Genomic DNA, 20,181 nt, shown 5'->3' on the forward strand with positions numbered 1-20,181 from the left:
GCATTAGCTTAGTAATTTTCTGAGTTACTAACACACAACATATGTCACATGTGCTGGAATTCTCAGAACTGCATCATCCACTCAGGGCTGAAACTTATGATTGTTTACTGGAGTCAAAACCAGTGGTGATTACGAAAGGAGTGATTTTATCATCTAGTCGGCAGCCAGGGACATGATTCAAATAGCTCAAGTCTTCTAATTATTTTTTCATTAGAAGTCTCATAATATCGTATAGTATTAGGGTTAGGGGATATCTGAAGTTAGGTCACAAGCAGACATATTTTTGCTTTCTATTGATAAACCCTCAACCAAAAGTAGTTCCAAGTTCCTCCGACGTTAGAGGATTTCTGTGGTCCCCTTTTACTTCTTTCCTATATCTGTTTGCCATAACACCCTCACAGAGACAGATTTATATAAAATGGATATCCAGGTGATCTGTCTTCTAACTGGCTCAGCTTCTCACATTACATTTGCCCATCTTCCTTTCTTTTCCAAACTTATCTGATCCTTTTCATGTGTCTAGATTCAGAACATCCAAAAGGTTTCTTTGAGTTTCCCTTGATGATTTATATCTCATAAACATCAACTTTCTTAGTAAATGTATAATTTGGACCTAAGAGACAGTATATAAGTATCCATAATATATCTTTATATGTATCTTTATATGTATTTTTTCTGTATTATAAATTGAATTGTCAGCCTCATAACAGCAATGCCTTCCATTATTCTTTCATTTACTCTTATTGTGTTTGGAATGAGATTGGCTTTAGGGTAATCGATTAACAATATTCTAAAAACATTATTGCAGTTTGATACAAATTGATTCTTTATTTTAACTTGTCTTTTGAATTTTTAGTATTTAGTATCAGGTAGACTTGAAGTTGTCTATAAAATGCAAGAGAATTATTGTTCTTGAATCTCTGAAGGCTGCTATACCAACCTAATATTAAGACAAAAGGAAATAGATTTGAATCAGAAGCAAATCAGAAATATTTAACCCACCAACTCTGTTCACTTATGTCTTACATTATTACTATCGTTAACTTGACTTTACCAAGTAAATCACCAAGATGAACTCTCTTATGCTAAACTTTAGCTTATACCACTAATGTCTTGTGAATAAATGTTAATAAAATACACTATTAAAAAGCCAATACTGTTTACTACATCAGGCATAAAAAGAAATATTTTAAAAATCAAAGTTGCTATAGGATTTTTACAGTTGTCAATCAGCGACTCATATTCCACTGGGTTTTTTTTTATGAGTAGACTTTTGGTTTTGTGTGTCTTCTTCATTGCTTACCTAGTAGGGCAGATGAAATTAAAAAGTCAGGTGTGTCGTGGGTAATTATCCAGGAATGTGGGAAGCATAAACTTAGAAATGTACTCAACAACAGAAAGCATTGCTTTTGAATGTGTGTTTGATATGTTGGCAATGGGCATGTGAACTTCCAAGATGCCCAATTTCACTGCATTCTAATAACAGATTATTGAGGGCATCAATGAGGGAGATTCAGAAATGAGCTCTTTCTAATACATGAAAAATGATTTTTCAGGTACTTTGTTCCACTTGTGTTGGGGCATTGGATTTGTTTCAGGGTAGGTCTCCTAATGATGGCTGGAAGTGGATGGCATGGATAAAAATAACGGGACGTTTGTTTCCGAATTCCTTCTTTTGGGTCTTTCTGGATACCCAAGGACCGAGATCATTTACTTTGTTCTTGTTCTGGCTATGTACCTAGTGATTCTAACAGGCAACGGTGTTCTGATCATAACAAGCATCTTTGATTCCCGTCTCCACACACCCATGTACTTCTTCCTGGGCAACCTCTCTTTCCTGGATATCTGCTACACCACTTCCTCTGTTCCCTCAACACTGGTGAGCCTAATCTCAAAGAAAAGAAACATCTCCTTCTATGGTTGTGCAGTGCAGATGTTCTTGGGATTTGCAATGGGTTCGACGGAATGTTTCCTTCTTGGCATGATGGCTTTTGATCGATACGTGGCCATCTGCAACCCGCTGAGATACTCCATCATCATGAGCAAGGGAGTGTATGTATCAATGGCATCTGTATCATGGTTCTCTGGTGGAATCAATTCAGTCGTGCAAACGTCCCTTGCCATGCGGTTGCCTTTCTGTGGAAATAATGCTATTAATCATTTTACATGTGAGGTCTTGGCTGTCCTCCAGCTGGCCTGTGCTGATATATCTCTCAACATCATCACCTTGGTGATATCCAATATGGCCTTCCTGGTTCTTCCACTACTGCTCATCTTTTTCTCTTACCTGTTCATCCTCCGCGCCATCTTGAGAATGAACTCAGCTACGGGGAGACGCAAGGCCTTTTCTACCTGCTCCGCCCACCTGACCGTCGTGGTCCTATTTTTTGGCACCATCTTTTCGATGTACGCAAAACCCAAGTCCCAAGATCCGACTGGGGAAGGCAAGTTCCAGGCTTCGGATAAGATCGTTTCTTTATTTTATGGAGTAGTTACCCCCATGCTAAATCCAATCATCTATAGCTTGAGGAATAAGGATGTGAAAGCCGCTGTAAAGTACATACTGAAACAAAAATACATTCAGTAAGATGCCAGGAAACACAGGCTTTTGTGTGGCAAACACAAGATTGGCTGGGGCATGGGGGAATCTGTGAGAACAATATAATTTTTATTTATTTATTTTTAAAAAATCTTGGCTACTTGCTTATACCCCCAGAGATGGAAGGTAAGTCCCTAACTGCTGAAAACACCATACACTTCAGAAACAGGGCTCAGAAACCCCTGGGTTTAAACTGACCTGAATGCTCCCTCCCTGAGGACAAGCTTTCACAGTACCAGAAAGTACTGAGCAAGCTTGCAAAGGAAGGAGATGACTGACATCTCATAGCAACTGTGATGCCTATTAACCGTTTCAACAACCAGCATGCCCAGTAACCGTAGGGGTGTAATAGTAGTGTACATACCTTGGTGGTTACCAACCACCTAATTGGACTTCAGACCCATTCAACTAAAGGATGACCCATCTCTGGTTCTAGAAACCAAGCTAACTACTCAGCGCTAATTAAATTATAGCTATCAAGGAGAATCTACAACCACCAATTTAATAAACCAGCATAATCTCCAACAATGATCTATAACATTTGTCCCTATGTCCACAGATAAATGTAGCTGCCACTTTTTACTAAGGGAACCTTTCTTTTGAAAGAAATGGACACCAGTACAGAAAATCACAAGCAAACAATACGCAGAGTTGTGGAGTCCAGTCCCATTGGATGTCTCTACCAAACACTGCCACACACAAGGCTCAGGGAACACTGCCAAGACGCGGCTGAAAGATTGTAAGAACCAGAGGTTCAGGGACTTTGCTGTGAGATTGTGTCTCCTAGTAACATCAGAAGCTACATCCATAGAGTCTCAATACCGTAACTTCCCAGATGTGAGCTAAACAAGGAGGTCAGCAACAAACATGCCAAACTGCACAAGGAAGTGCTCACGAGGCCTCAACCCTTCACAAAGAGCTACAAGCAACTCAGTAAATCTGGGAGTGGGAGAGGTGACCCTCCTCAGGGAAGAGCACACCACTCGGTTGTGAGGCCCGAATGGTCATCCCTGAGCACATAATACAGGTAGCATTATGTGAATCAAACAGGTTATATTTAGCATTACATGTATATAAATATGTACATATGCATACACAAATAATTACTAAAAAGGCCATGAATTCAAAGAGAGTGAGTAGGAATATATGGGAGGGTTTGAAGGGAAGAAATGGAAGAGAGAAATGTTGTATTTAAATTATAATCTCAACAAAGAAAATAAAAAGAAGAGAAATATTGGCCAGGGAAAGATATTTTCATCCTTTTCCTTTATTAGTCATGCTCAACTAGATTTACCGACGACTATAGTTTGCTTCAAACTGGTCTTCCAAGAGGTCTTGATCTCCCAAATACTATGAATCCCATTATAATTCTATCATTTATGATGTTGGAATTATGTGCTTCCAGTGGGCTACATGGAAACACAGAGGAATGACTACATCCAAACTCAGGTAGCAGAGAGACCAGTGTACAAATGTTTCTATTCCCAAAAGTATGGTCAATTTTTAGTTAGGTTAGTACTTCATTCAAAGCCATAGTCAACTTGCTGGTGATAATCAAGTAAAGATCTTAGCGACATTGGAAGTTTTGATAAGTTGAAAAACACAATTACTAAGACCAGTGTCATAGTACATTATATTTCAGAAGTGAAGTTCAAATGAGAACTCATGATTTTTCTCTTTCTTTCTTTCTTTCTTTCTTTCTTTCTTTCTTTCTTTCTTTCTTTCTTTCTTCCCTTCCTTCCTTCCTTCCTTCCTTCCTTTCTTCCTTTCTTTCTATCTTTTATTGATTCTTTGTGGATTTGACGTCATACCTCTTGATCTCTTTCATCTCCCCATCCCTTTGCAACCCCCCACAAGATAAAACAAAATAAGATGTAAATGAAAAGAAAAAAATTAAAAAGAAAAATCTCATCATGGAAGCTGTAGTGTGGCACAATGAGTCACAGAGTATACTCTTTAGCTCATACATCTTTACTTGCAAGTATTCATTGCAATGAGTCATTGGTCTGATTAGAAACCTCTGATTTCTGTTACATTATCAATACTGAGCCCTAACTGGGACTCCTCTGGAGTATCCTGTTGTTGTCTTGTGTCATGGAGATCCTGCAGCTTTGGGTCTATAGGGCTGGCCCTTTCACGTGCTCCAACAGGTCATAGATTGAGCGGGCCAACTCACAGCCCTGTTTTTGAGCCTGGGTTGTTGCTGGGTTTGTCAGCTCACCAGGTTTCTCTCATCCTCACTACCAGGGTGAGCTCTCCAGCACTGCCCTGTTAGCTTACCCTGTGTAGCAAGCAGAAAGAGGCAAGACCCTCCTGTTCTCACACCTGGCTCACCCATACCTACACTGCCAGGACCAGTTCTATTATGTTTCCCAGACGAGGTGCTGGGGTCATTCTCCTGAGTGCTGCAGCTAGTGAGAGACAGGGCCAGCTCTCTTGCTCTCATGACTCGTTGGTCAGCTCCTGTCTGCAGCCGATTACGTGTGGTAAGGGGCAAGGGCAAGGCAGTTCTCCCCTGCCCACACCACCACACGACAGACAAGTATTAGGGCTAGGTCTCATTAACTCATACTCTTGGGAACAGCTCACCTGAGCCCCTACCAGCAGGACCAGCTCTACTGTGCTGTCTGGGTGAGGTGCAGGGCCTGTTCTGAGTGCTGTAAATGGTGAGGTGCTGGACCAGTTCTCCCATTCACATGACCTCAGGGCCAACTCTTCCTCCTGCCGCGGATGGTGAGGGAGGTAGCATCTCTCCCTTGTTCATGCCACCCTATGGCAGATGGGGCGGTGGATCTCCCATGCTCACGTCCAGACTCATCTGTGTCCCCGTCACCATGGTCAGCATTGCTGTGCTGCTGAGGTTATGTGCAGGGTCCATTTTCCCAAGTGTTGCAGTTGGTGAGGGGCTGGGTCAGCTCTCCTCTTTGTCACAGGTGACAAAGGGCAAGTGGGGAGAGTGGTTTCTAGTTTTTAACACATCTTTTATTCTCAGCTATTAATTACCAGAGCCAGATAAATGAAATGCCCTTAGTTCCCTCTCTGTTAATATCAATCACACCTTCCAGGCGCACATCGAGATGAAGAGATTAGGCCAGGAGATGAAATGAGGATGTGCGAATAGCGGTGGGAGGAGTTTCTGTACTGCCCCTGGGAGATAATACAACCTTAAAACTCAAACCAAGGCAGGAGGTTGAGGCCTCTTAAGATTCGAAGTGTTGGGGAGCAAGCACCAGCATCAGGTTTGATGGGTTGAGGCCTGCTGAGATCTCAAGGACTCAGACTGGCAGAAGAACTAGTCTAGAAGACAGCTAAAGGTGGATATCTTTAACAGAAAATGAACAGAAATGCTTCCCATCTCCCTGAGATCTTCTTACGGTCTCAGGGAGAATGATTAAAAGCAGGGAGTGATTAGGGAGATAAAATCAGGTACCATTATTGTCAAGTGAGTTGAAATTCCAAAATAAATCCAGTATGAGTTTGTTCTTCCCTGTAGATGGCTCATCTAGAAGAGCAGTCTGAGCACAGGGTGAACTTGGGCCACACCGCCCGGGTTCACCAGCAGCTCTTACCTCATTGTGAATGCTGGGCATTGAACTTATTCTCCCCTTAGTTTTCCCTTTCCTATTTGGCGACCTCACTCCACATCTGTGCTCCATTACTTCACTCTTTGCTAAGCTAACCTCTATGTGGTTTAGGTTGGTACCTAAATGGTTTGCTCCTAAATTTCTATTCCGCTCCTGTCACTCTAGAGATGGAATTTTGTTCTATAGATGCTTCTGGCTGGGCCCCAATGACGCACTTCTGCCATAGCCCATACACTGCACAGATTCCCGTTTCATTCTTTCTAATCTTTTATCTTTAGTTTTGCTAATAAAAATTGTTTCATGTATTTACCTGTTATTTATGCGGGAGAGTACATGCACAACAAAGTATGTGGAGGTCAGAGGACAATTGGCAAGGTTGCTTCTTTTCTCCCAGTTTGTAGGTTGTGGGGGTCAAGCTCAGGTAATCTGTGTTGGCAGGGGCTCCTTTTCTAATTGAGATCTTGATGGTCCAACTCTAACTTTTGACTATTACAGGATTTTAAGCACATAAAAACATTATTTCTATTGGTTGGGCCAACTCCTCCTACCTTGGTTTAGGTTTTGTCATATCATCAAAATTTTCATCAACTTATACACAGACTTGTATCAGGTGAAACTCATCCCACTTTCTCTTTTTGTTTTCTAAATATTTATTTATTCATGTATTTTTATGCATATGAGTGCTCTGTCTTCACTCCCACCAGAAGAGGGAGTCAGATCCTATTAGAGACACCTATTACAATCACACGAGCCACCATGTGATTGCTGGGAGTTGAACTCAGGACCTCTGGAAGACTGTCAAGGGCTCTTAACTGCTGAGCCATCTCTCCAGCCCTCATCTTACTTCCTCTTAAACTGTGTGTTACAACCCCAAATGTGAGAATCACATTTGTAAAAATTGTAAAGATTTCTAAGTGCCCAGTGCCCAAAAGTTGATCAAAATGAAACATGAATGAATATGAAGTGTTTGTGGTAGTTTTGTGTTTCTCATTATATGAAGTCACTGTGCCTTTGTACCAAACACAAAACATGCATACTTTGCACGAAGCATGTCATTCCACCACAGAACGCCAGTAAACAAGCATATTGTATACTGTCAATTGCAATGTTTTTATTTTCACAGATTTTTCTTTCAGCCCTGTTGATGCCAAGCCCCAAGTTGCTTGAAGAAAGGAGAGACCCAAACAGGAATGAAGAGGGGAGAGACTTGACACAGACACAAAGATGTACACAGTGTGGTACTGCTACCACTACTGCCCTGCTTGGAATTCCAACCTGTTTATTAGGGTACAGCACAGGCTAGCTAGTCTCTGAAGGAGGTCTTATACAAGCAGTCTCAGGCTGGAAACAGCCCTGAGAGGAAGCTGTAGTCTCCCATACAATGATCCATCCTTCGTAAACTCAGGCTCGGACTCAAAGGAGACTTCTAACACCTTCTTCAGCCTGTCCCACACAGGTAAAATTTTTTCCAATTGACTCCTAGGTCAGGAGTCCTGGTTTCTCAACATAGCTGTGCCCCTGTAAACAATACGCATTTACTCAGGACTAACTCACTCCAGGCTTCCTTCACTTTGCCCGTTTTAGAAACATGATGGCTTAATTATAGGGAACAAAGACCGTAAATATTTCCTTCTGTCCCTGCTCAGCATGTAAGTATCAGATTACTAGATCTTTTGGTTAAGTCATGTTAAAATATTTAATTTTAAAATTGTGGTTTGGTTGCTGACTTGAGTTGCATAAAGAAAGAAAAATTCTAAAAAGAGTGTTGGCTTAATTTTAAGAGAGATTTCCAACAATTTTTAAGTGGATCTAAAATACTTCTGCTATTTTTAATGTCCATTTTCAAGTCAGTGTTCTTACACTGATGATTATCAATTCAAAATATCAACCACGTCTGAACAATGTTGAATCTACATCCTTCTATATTAAATGTTCAGTCAAAATTTAATTCTTTCTGTAAAAACAAACAAGGACATTCCTTCTCACTAGCATACAATTTTTAAGCTCAAATAAAAATATGTTTATATCAAATAATTGTTGAAATATGTATTTCTTTATGATTTAGCAGCAAATGATTACTTGTATACTTATTTTATATGCTTATATACCTGGTATTATGAGTAAAAAATATTGAAGGAGTGTTGGAGGACAGTATCTGTCAAAATATCACCTAGGTGAGCGTGAGCATGTGCCGTATGCTTTGATTTAGCTGAGCATGCTTGTGTTACTCAATGACTAGAGAATGTACAGATTCATCAATAAATTCATCATTCAAGAATCAAATATGTCTAACAGGTTGCAAAGTATATTTAATCTTGATTCATTCATCAATAGTTTTGGAAGTTCCAAGAATATAAAAAGGTTGTAATTATAGCCATACCCTAATGATGTCATTTTTAGCAGTTCTGTTACTGGCTGTGAATCATGTATCCACTGTGTTTGTGTGTTTATCAATAGGAGATGATTAAGGCTTGGAGATAATTTCAAAAATTATATAGTGCATGTTTCATAGCATAAATTCTAAGAACTGATGAGAACAGCTCAAAAGAGATGAATTTCAATTATTCTCATAAGTGTCATATTATCGATTTTCAACATGATTTTGAAAGTTCTCTACATATATAAGAAATTCTTTTAATTAATAGTATTTAATACAATATATTTTGATTTTATTTCCCCGTTTCCTAATTTCTATAAGGTCTTCCATACCTCCTTCCCACCCAACTCCATATTTTTTCTTTCTGTCTCTCAAAAGAAAACCCCAGAGAGACAAAAAAAAATCAAAACAGACAAAAAAGATAAGAAAATATCGAAGTAATACAATTCTTATTACATACAAACACACAAACATGCATGTTTTCTCCCCTTTAATCTCTACCCATATGTTTGTATGTATGTATGTACATATATGTGTGTGTGTGAATATATGTACATACATGCATATATGATTGTACATACTTGTAAATGTATTAGCATGCATACAGAGAAAACAACAAACATTTTAATATTTATTTTTAAATATTCTTTTGGAAGTGTCCATTTTGAAACATTTAACTAAAGAGTCAAAATTATAGGAGCTGGGGTAATGGCTCAGTAGGTAAGAGCACTTATTCCTCATATACAAGACCATGAATCCATTGCCACACAAACCTGTAACGAAGACACTTGAGGAGGGGGAGACAGTAGGGCTACTGGGACTCGCAGCTCCCAGAAGAGCTCCAGAATCAGTGAGAAAATCTGTCTTAAAGAAAGATGGCAGAGAGTGATAGAAGAGGGTACTCAATATTCTCTGACTTCAGTATGTGCATGGGAATGTACATCTACTCATATGTATTTAAAGACACCAGAATCACGTGTGCACCGTGCACGCACACACACAGACAGAAAGACACATGCTCCCCAAAGTAAGAAATTAAAGCCCTATTGAAGATTGCAAAGCTTAAGAATCACCAGAACCTGGTCAATCTTCCTTTGCCCAACTCATTTAGTTTCGTTCTTCTGATTATCTTGAGGCCAATACTGATCATAATCACATTACATATGACTCTTGTGTAGATAATTATACAGCAATTCATAATAGATTGCATCAGTAGATGTAAGTGTGTATGATTGTATAGTAAGCCCCACACACCCACATGCTAAAGCAGTGGAAGACGGCACCAGGGCAAGGACACCTGAGCTATGTTAACTACAGAATGTCTCATTCCAGCGTACTGCTGCTGTGAGGTAGTGGTCTCGGCTGTATGTTGATTGGGTTTCTAAATCAAGACAGGCCTGACTTTCAAATTAAGCATTTCACACATGTTTATCATTAGGCCTTAGACAGAACACTTGAAACACTGTAATATGTACTCCCATGGAGCTTCCACAAAGATTCAAGGACATGACTGTCCAGGATAAAGACATTTCAGGACCAGAGGGGAAATCAGGAACTAATTCAACCTTCAACCAGGCCAGTTTGGAGCAACTGTGTTTTGGAATGTTTCTGCCAGTGTTGGCCTGTATGACACTTGTGTTATACCATTACTGTTCATTTACTGAGTGGAGGCTTTGGACCTCAAATGTCAATTTTCCCAGAATGCTGCTGTAGCCCCAACTATTCTGTCTGGGCATGCAGAAGAGCTTCCTATAGGTTTGTTTATGAAACCAGCAATCACTTTGCTATTCTATCTTACATTTATTTCACCTTGATTATCCTCCTGGTATTTAGTCTGTTAGATTCAATCAGATGTCTGATTCATACACTTGGCAACAGCATAAGAATGGCCACTATTTCCCCCTTTACACTTAGCTATATAGTGTTGGACACATACAAACATATAGGTCTGCATTACCCCCATTATTGTGGGTGAGAATGTATCTGGTGAGTCTGTGATACTTTACAGCCCACGGCTGAATATCACATGAAGAGTCTTAATTAGATGATTAGCATTCCAATTAAATAACACTCCTGTTCTAGGACCCAGTAATGTTAGCAGCAATTAACTTCATTTGCCAGGCATGTGTCTCTCAGTCAAGGGTCACCAGTACTTACACGAAACACAGACAACCAGCCAGGGTCATCCACTTGCCTACTTTTGCCTTTTCTGGATCCTCACAGTGGGCATCTGATAGCTGCTTCTAATTTTTATGCTGACCCAAAAGAGCAAGTTTTATCTTTTCTTTCTGTCTTGAGGGAGATGAAGACCTTCATGATGTCCCTAGTTTGTTGGATGCCTTCTTTCTTAGTTCCCTATGAAGGTGTTTCCAAAGGAAGAAAAAAGTTTCTTATTTGCCTGCGTCTTTTCTGAATTCAGAAGGAAATGGACTTTGTCAGACATGGACGGATATCATTAATATCTGTTAATCACACTTGGGGTCCATACATTAAGGTGTATCATAATTTATACTTCATATGACTACACAGCCATGTACCTGCATTCACAAACTATCCTGTATGATTCAACCAGTTGTCCTCTGAGCAAAACATTATTCAAAGTTCATGTGGCATCTCTAGTGCCCCTGATGAGTGAAGAACATTGTTACTAAGCATTCCTAAATCAGAAAATAACAAATTACTTGAGAATATTATATCATCATTTATACTTCCAGGTATTCATCTGTAGAAACTTTCACTAAATGTTCTTTAGCTCTTTCAGTTCTGAACATCTATGTTCCTTTTTTTACGAATGTTTTTCCTGAAAATTTGGTGCCTGAATATCTTATCTCCATCACTCCTACTCCTCCCTTCTCTGTCACACCTGTGTTCCCCCTCCCACATCCACAGTCTCTTTCTCAATTATTAGTCTGTGGTCTTTTGATGTAAAAGTAACTCTGTATATATAGTTCCCATCATCTTCACTGAACACATACCATGATTTGTGGGGTGGGCATTTTTATGTTCTACTTTTGCTATATGGAGTAAGGTATTGCCTTTCCGAATTTACATATTTCACAGTAATTAAGATGTATGTTGGGAAAGCACGTTTATGATCTAAGTATTAACATCGACATTAGTAGACTTTCCTAAAACATAATTAAATAATATGCTATATATAATTATGCTTTGAATATTCAATCTAAGCTATTTTTTCTTTTGTGTCTTTAAGGGAATTTTCTTTTGTCTTGTGGGTTTATTTATTTGTGTTGTTTATCTGTATTTTTATTCCAAAAATGGTTCTTCATGGCATTCTTCATGAAATTAATCTGTCAGAAATAATAAAAAGAAAGCAAGCCAAAGAAACCTCAGTGATAAACATGTAATTCACAGCGGACATGTGCTTAATTTCATTCATAGTATTCAGATCATTGTTTTAATTAGAACATTTTAACAATTACTCAAATTAAATTTCTGTTGTGAATGTATTTATTTTGTTTTTAATTTATCATTTGAAAATTTCACACAAGTACACAGTGTATCTTGATCTCATCCCCTTTCTTCTGTCCTTCTGACTCTGACTAGCACATCACCCTCCCAAATTCATGTCCTCTTTCGTGTAACCCAATGAGTCCGGTTAGTTCTGCTCCATACATGTGAGTATGGAGTCATACACGGAGGCATAGAAAACCTACCCATGGCCGCACTGCTAAAGAAAATGAACTCTTTCTCCCCCCAGTAGCCATCAACTGACAAAGCCACCCACTCCTCAGCTAGGGGTGGATCCTCAAAAGCCCCTGCTGGTCCTCCATGCTGAAATTTATTTTATTTATATTTATTTTATTTCATTTTCAAGAAAACAAACTATCTTTTTTCATTTTACATACTAATCCCAGTTCCCACTCATTTACCTCTTCCCATTCCCTCTATGTGCCCCCCCCATCTCCCATCCACCCCTCAGAAAGGGTAAGGCACATTGCTTTGGGAAAGGTCCAAGGCCCTCTCTATTATATCCAGGATGAGTAAGGTATTCATCCAAAGAGAATAAATTCCCTAAAAGGTAATGCAAGCAGTAGGGATAAGTCCTGGTGCCACTGCCAGTGGCCCTGCAGTCTACCCCAGCCATACAACTGTCACCCACATCCAGAGGGTATGGTTTGGACCTATGTTGGTTCCTTCCCTGTCTGGCTGCAGTTGGTGAGCTCCCATTAGTTTCAGTGGGTGTACCCATCACGGTCTTGATCTCTTTGCTCATAGTCTCACTCCTCCCAGTCTTCAGCTGGGCTTTGGGAACTCATCCCAGTGCTCAGATGCAGGTCTCTGCCTCTGTTTCCATCAGTTGCTGGATGGAGGTTCTATGGTGACATTTAAGATATTCATCAGTCTGACTACAGGTCAAGGCCAGTTCAGGCACCCTCTCTATTGCTTAGGGCCTTGGCTGGGGTCATCCTTGTGGGTTCCTGGGGATTTCTCTAGTGCCAGGTTTCTTGGAATTTTTAACTGACTTGATCTTGTATAGGTCTTGTACAGCTGCTATGAACCATGTCATGCCCAGGGAATAGCATTTCATCCTCCAGATCTTCCATCTTTTCGCGTCCTTCTTCTGTGATGTCACTGAAGCCTTAGAATGGGATTGACACAGATGTCCCATCTATGGCTGGCTCATAGTTCTTATTCTCTGTGCCTTTAAGAGTCTTTACATTAGCCACTACTCACAGCAAGAGGAAACTTCTTTGAACAAGGCTGAGGGCACTGTTAAATACAAGTAAAAAAAAAATTGACATGGTGACTCCTTATCAAAACAACATCATTAATCACCATGAAGAACAACTCTAAAGTCACAGACTAAAATAAGTGAGGACAGTCTATGTACCATTCTCCAGGAATTCTCAATTGCGGACGTGGAGTGTTCTGTAGGAATAAGCCCCTTCCCTTGTATTAAGGCTGAACAAGGTGACCAGCTATGAGGAATAGGTTCTCAAGAGCCAACCAAAGCATTAGGAACATCCCCTGCTCTCACTGTTAGGAGTTCCATCAGTAGATCAAGCTACACAACTATCACATTAATGCAGAGGGCCTGGGTCAGTCCCATGCAGGCTTCTTGATTGTTGGTGCAGACTCTGAGTTCTTATGAGCCAGGTTAGCTATTTCTGTGGGTTTCCTTGTTGTGTCCTTGACCCCCTCGGCTCCTACAATTTTTCTTCCCGTTCTCAGCAGGATTCCCTGAGCTCAACCTTTTATTTGGCTATGGGTCTCTGTATTTGCTTCCATCAGTTACTGGATGAAGGTTCTATGATGACAATTGGGGTAATCATCACTTTGAACAGAGGAGATGGTCAGTGCAGTACTATTGTTAGGAGTCTAGCTTGAGTCAACCTTGTAGATTGGTGGGAGTTTCCCCTTGCATCAGGATTCTACCTGACCCTTAAATGCCTCCCCCTTTCCAGTCATCCCTTTCAGTACTCTTCCCCCTCCATCCACCCCCTAAACCAGATTCCTCATGTTCCCATTTCTACCTGCCCTTGGAGATCTGTTTAATCTGAGCCATTCTGTTCATATTCGACATTGAATTTCCAGTCTCTGTTAAGTGCCCTTGCCTTCTTCATTGTTCTCCCACTGGGATTTACTAAGTTAGGAAATGACTTAGTTGTCTGTATGGAAAACTCAGGGCATCCTCAATAATGAAGATTCCTTCCAAATTCATACTGATCCTAAATAAATCTTCACATATTAACTTTCCGGCAAAGACACTCTCAATGTTCTAATATTTATTTTAGGTGCAAATGCCATTAAAAGTAAGTGAATATGACTGCTCTTGGGACTGGAGAGGGAGTGGGGGTAATGGGAGGGTATTGGGAGGAGGGGTGGAAGTGGAAATTTTTTATAAATAAATGAATAAATAAATAATTTAAAAATAAAAAACAAAATAAAAAAAATTTAAAAAAGTAAGTGAATATCAATGCTTTAATACACTTTCACCCTGGAGTAACAATGAGACATTTGTTACTCTTACTTAGACATTTGTTACTCTTGTTGCAATGGGAGGACCTGGCACTTAAGGTTGCAGTCTACCATGACCAGACAGCTCTTTGAGCTGTGTTCAAAATGGAGGACTCCCTTTCCAGCAGGGCTTCCTCCCTCCCTGGATAGCATCTCTAGGCTCAGAGGCCTGACCTTATCTGGAAGCTATCCCTAAACTTGATACCTGATCTATCTCAAACATGACCTGACCACAGATCCCTGCAGATGCTCTCCCCCTGCAGGCCCATATGATAACCAGGTTTTGTACTCCCAGTTGTGTGTCAGGATAATGTTGCTCCATATGTTAACAGGTATTGTGATTCGGCTGTATGGTAGGAGTGTGCTGCCAAATGCAAATTAGGTGATGTCCCAGTTATTGATCCCGTCCTATATATTTCCCATCATTCTGGAATAAAATTGAGCTGCAACACTGAAGCAGTCTCCCAGAAAGCTATTTTTGTAGTCCCCACAAACCAGCCCTTTGAATCCTGCTCCCCACTTCTGCTCCCTCCTGTTCCCTTGATCATTGCTGGCCAATGTTCCCTGAGCAAGAGGAAGACATAGGTGTTTTTCCATGGCCATTTTTAAAATCTCCTCCTTTGTCATTCTGAAAGTTGAGCAATAGATAGGATGAACCTCATATTTGTAGAAGAATGCATTCTTCTGGATCTTTCTGGACAGCTAGAGCTTGAGATCACTTTGTCCAGAGCCTGGTTATGTATGTAGGCATTCTGACAGTGGGGTTCTGATCAAAGCAAGCATCCCGACTTCACAGGTTCACTTACTTCTTCTTGGACAACCTCTCTTCCTCAGATATCTGCTACACAACTTCCTCTGTTCCCTCAACACTGATGAGCCTAATCTCAAAGGAAAGAAACATTTCCTTCCCTGGATGCATCTTAAAAATATTCTTTGGCTTTGCAATGGGAACCACAGAATGTTTTCCCCCAGCCATAATGGCTTTTGACCAAATAGGTGGCCATCTGTAACCTTATTAGATACCTTATTACTATGAGCACGAGGGTGTGGAGTGTATTCTCGTGGCTTCTATGCCATGGCTCTTTACCAAAAAACAAAACAAGCAAACAAAAAAAAAAACAAAGAGCAAACATTTTTTTTTGTCAAGTGATTGACCTGTGGTAATAACATTAATAATTATTTCTTATGTGCCTTCAAGTTAGCATGAACCAACATATCCTTTAATGCTTTTACTTTAATGGTTAAATATGGTCTTTCTTGTTCTTCCACTTCTGGTAATCTCTTTCTCTTGTATGTTCATGCTGTGAATCATTTTGATATGAACTCAGTCCCAAGGAGACTCAAGGTCTTTTCCAATGGCTCAGCTCATCTGACTGTGATGATCACATTTTATGGTACTATTTTCCTTGTGTATGCAACACGCAAGTCCCAAGACCTTTGGAAAGTCAGTTTACAAACTACAGAGATGCTTCTCCTGCATGTTGTCGAACAGCAGCTTTTAAGCTGTATCTATCATCGATGGCATAAGATGCTGGGAAACATTGGTTGTGTTTCTAAGTTGTTAACCAAAACCACCAAGGGAAATATGAGACTTCCATAAATAACTAAGTTGGTTTGTCAAAACAAGTTACAGAACATAAATACATACATTTCAAAGTTGTCATTTAAAATAAAGCTGAAATATGACTAAGAAAAAATGATTGGTCAGCCATAAATGGCATTGAAAGCAAAGTTATGGAGAGATAGCTTCATTCTTTACCTTCATTCTTTCCTAAGAGTGCTCAATGAGAATCACTAAAAATGTTAAATGCTGTAAAATTACCTCTGATCTATCTCTGTCAGAGACAGTATATTCCTTTGGAGTGAGTGTGATCCCTAGTGATGAATGAATAAGTGTTTATAACTATTTTTCATTTGGGCTTCTGAATAGAAAGCATCATATATACATTTTGAGAATGGGCATCTGGAGTATAAATTCTGTTCTCCCACAAACCACTTAAATAGTGTCAGGTTGGTTGTTCATCTTTTCCAAACCGTAGTCTCCTCATTTTCAAAGTGGGAATAAGCAAACTCAGCTCTCAGCATTATTAGAAAGCTTCAATAAATTGTACAAAATAACAGGATCAGTTCCAAGTTGTCAGTTGTTCCCTTTGCAGAATGTGCTGAGGATTACTCATGCTGTTGCCTTTGAGTTTGGATGTTGACATAAATACACTGGCTTGAGGATAAGGATGGTAGCTAACGTCTTGGGCTTTTGTCAGCTACCAATTACTAGAGTCTAGCATCTTTCCCATAAGTCCTGGTGATGATATGTTTCATCATTCCTCCTTATCTTTTCTCCAACACATCTTTGTAGAGGAAGAAAGCACCAAGGGTTCCCATGGAAACCGGAACATGTTTATGCTACTTCAAGGACAATGAATTGTCTTCCCCTACACCCCTAGGCACAGGAGATAGGTTTGAGGAGAGCTGGCACTAATAGTTTGGGTCTGAAAATAACAAGGCAGTTTTTAAAAGTTTACGCAAGGATTTTACCTGATCTTTCCAGGATCCAGTTGAAGATACCATTTATATAACAGCTATGCAATTAACAACACGGAGCTGTAACACACACTGCCATATAACTTAGATATCAGCAAACAATGGACAAAACCTAGCCTTTTATTGGTTTTGTATGGGCAACTCAACTAAGAATGATGCTTATATTTTTAAATTATTGAAGGAATTAAAATAACAGTATCATTACTTTATATCTCAAACTTAAGTGTTGCCAATGTTGTAAAACGCTTTTATCTCTAAGTATAGGCTCAAATGACGTTATGGTCTGTATTTCTGACCTTTATGTTGTGGTAACATATTATCCAAGCCACAAAGCTGTCATTGATTTGACATTACTAAGAGAATACACAGCTTTTCAGGTTTATAATGTTTAAAGATATTTCTGAATATGTATGCACACACTTGTCTTGATAAATTGTATTTTATTTCCATGTACCTATTCTTGTAACCATGTGCACAATTAAAATATGTGGCTTTTGGTAGACTTTTTTCTGCGTCTCCATCCTCCAGACTCCATCCCACAGTTTGTCTCTAATGCTGCACCAGAACATCAGCTGCAGCCTTCTCTCCACTTTTCTCAACCCTCTGTGGGTTCCACAGACTAGTCCCTCCTAACCTCCTTTCCTCCATTCATAGCTGTGTCCCATCCCCAACTCCAGAAAGCACCTCCTGCTAACCCAAAAGCTGCCACTCACAGGGCAACAAGTAGGCTGGAGGCTGATCCACGGTCTCCCACTGCTCTGAGGTACACTCCTTCTAGTTTAACTCCAAACCCTGTAGCAGATCACCTGCTGCGATCTGCCTTTTCTCTCTGACCTTATCCTCAAGGAATCACAAAGGCCTTCTCTTCCAACCTTCCCTCCCACAGCTCATCCCAATTACCCAGCCTCCAACACCAGCAGGCATTCGCTGTGAACACAGCATCTATGCAGGAACACAGACAACACACAGTCATCACAGGCTCTGGCAATTAAGACAGGAAAAAGAAACCAAGGAATTAAAGTCCCACTCAACAAACACAAGTCCAGAAATCAGCACTTGGATCTTTAATTGTCCCAAACCCAGAAGCTGAGATGGCAGCCTCAAAACACTATCAACAGCAGCCTGGGCAGTGCATCTCCACTAGACCCCAGCATCCTACCGCAGCAGGTCCTAGATATTCTAACATAGTTGAAGCATAAGGAAAGACCTCAAAACCAACTATATGAAGATGATAGAGGTCTTTAAAAAAGAAATGAATAAAACCTTTAAAGAAATCCAGGAAAACGCAAACAGTATAAGGAATTAAATAAAACCGTTCAAGACCTAAAACCAGAAATAGAATCAATAAACACAATCACCATCATCCATAGACACAGAGAGGTCAGATGAAGAGGAGTGATGGGGCAGCGGGAGGGGGGGATGCAGTTATCTCCCTTGGAGGGGGAAATAGAATAAACTTTATGGGTGGACGGTGGTTAGGTGGGAACGGGAGTGGAGAAGCCAGGTTTTGTTGGAGATGGGGTGGAGGGAGAGAATTCAAAGAGAGATGGCTGGAACTGGGGGCACTTGGGTTTGGGGTGTAAACCTAGTGCAATGAAAACTTCCTGGAATATATGAGGACTCCTAGTAATGGGGATACAGAGTCTCAGCTGGCTCTCTTGTAACCAGGTGAGGTTTCCAGTGGTGGAACTAGCTTGCAGTCAGTTGAGCTGCTAGCCAAGAGGGCCCCATGGAAATCCTCAAAGAATCCAGGCTGTTGCTAAGACAAAGGTTTCTCTTTGAAATCTGAAGTGTGTGTGTGTGTGTGTGTGTGTGTGTCCCCATTCTCCATTGATGAGGAAAACACTCACACAGCTTAATGAACATGGAGAAATAATGCTGCTGCCTACATGGAGCCTTCACTCCTGCATTCTAACCTCTTTGGTGTGGGAAGGTACTCTGCAGGCTACCCAAAGAGAAATGTGGACACCAGCCCAGTCAAAAAACCTTTGACCTACAATCTGTCCTGCCTACAAAATATGCTGGGGCAATAGTGGCACAGAACTTGTGGAAGTAGCCAACCAAGGCCTGATTTGACTTAAGGCACATTCCACAAGAAGGAATCAACCTGTACCCAATATTGTTTGTGTAAACCAAGGATCAGGGACTAGATAGCCCAGAGACCTATGTTAGAACCAAATACTACTGGTCTAAAAAAATAAATCAATAAAATGATTCTTAATGATATTCTGCTGTACTCATAGATCAGTGCCTTATCAAGTCATCACCAGAGAGACTTTTTTTTTTCAGCAGCAGATCAGAGCAGATATACACCTACAGCCAGAACTATATGAAGAGTTTAAAGCTGAGGTCTCCATCAAATCCCTCCCCTCTGATCTCAGGGAATCCCACAGAAGAGGATCAGAAAGATTTTAAGATCTAGAAGATACCAGGCAACCAGGACTCTTTGAAGTCCTGGTTAAGCTTTGGAAGTCCTATATAAGCTTAGGAAGGCTCATATAGTCTTCACAGAGACTGAAGCAGCAAGCACAGGGCCTACTGGGGTGTGCAACAGGTCCTCTGTATATATATTACAGCTATTAGCTAAGTGTTTTTATGACACTTCTGGCTATGAGAACAAGTGTATTTCTGACTCATTTGTCTGCTCTTGAGACTCTCTTCCTCCTATTGGGTGGCCATGTCCAGCTTTCATTCTATAGTTCTTTTCTTCACCCTATTATATTTTATTTTGTCGTGTTTGGTCATTATCTCTTAGAAGCCTGTTGTTTTCTAGTGAGAGACAGAAAGGTAGTGTATCCAGAGGGAAAAGGAGGTAGGGAAGAACTGGGAGTGTTAGAGGGAGGGGAAACTAAACAGGATATATTGTATGAAAAAAAATCTCTCCTCAAAAAAAAAAGAGAAAAAAATACTGAAAAAATGTGACTTCTACATCACTGTCAAGGAACTAGATTGTACCATCTAGTGAATATATCAGCTCTGTTGTGCTATGCTACCCACATGTTTGGTTAAATACCAGTCTAGATGATGCTGTCAGGGACTTTTTTTTTTTTTAAAATGAAATTGACATTTAGATCAGTGAGCTTTTGTGAAATGGATTATCC

At 40.2% G+C, this 20,181-nt stretch overlaps 1 protein-coding gene across 1 annotated transcript; it reads left to right on the forward strand.

The window, feature by feature from the left end:
* The first annotated feature begins 1,630 nt into the window (after window positions 1–1,630).
* LOC125391178 (olfactory receptor 13C3-like) lies at window positions 1,631–2,587 on the forward strand. The gene has a single exon (XM_048420507.3). The coding sequence runs from the start codon at window positions 1,634–1,636 to the stop codon at window positions 2,585–2,587; it is 954 nt and encodes a 317-aa protein (XP_048276464.1). The 5' UTR covers window positions 1,631–1,633.
* Window positions 2,588–20,181: the final 17,594 nt, after the last annotated feature.

The sequence above is a fragment of the Myodes glareolus genome, chromosome 16 (assembly GCF_982192425.1).
Source record: "Myodes glareolus chromosome 16, mMyoGla1.1, whole genome shotgun sequence".
Classification (NCBI taxonomy): Eukaryota; Metazoa; Chordata; class Mammalia; order Rodentia; family Cricetidae; genus Myodes; species Myodes glareolus.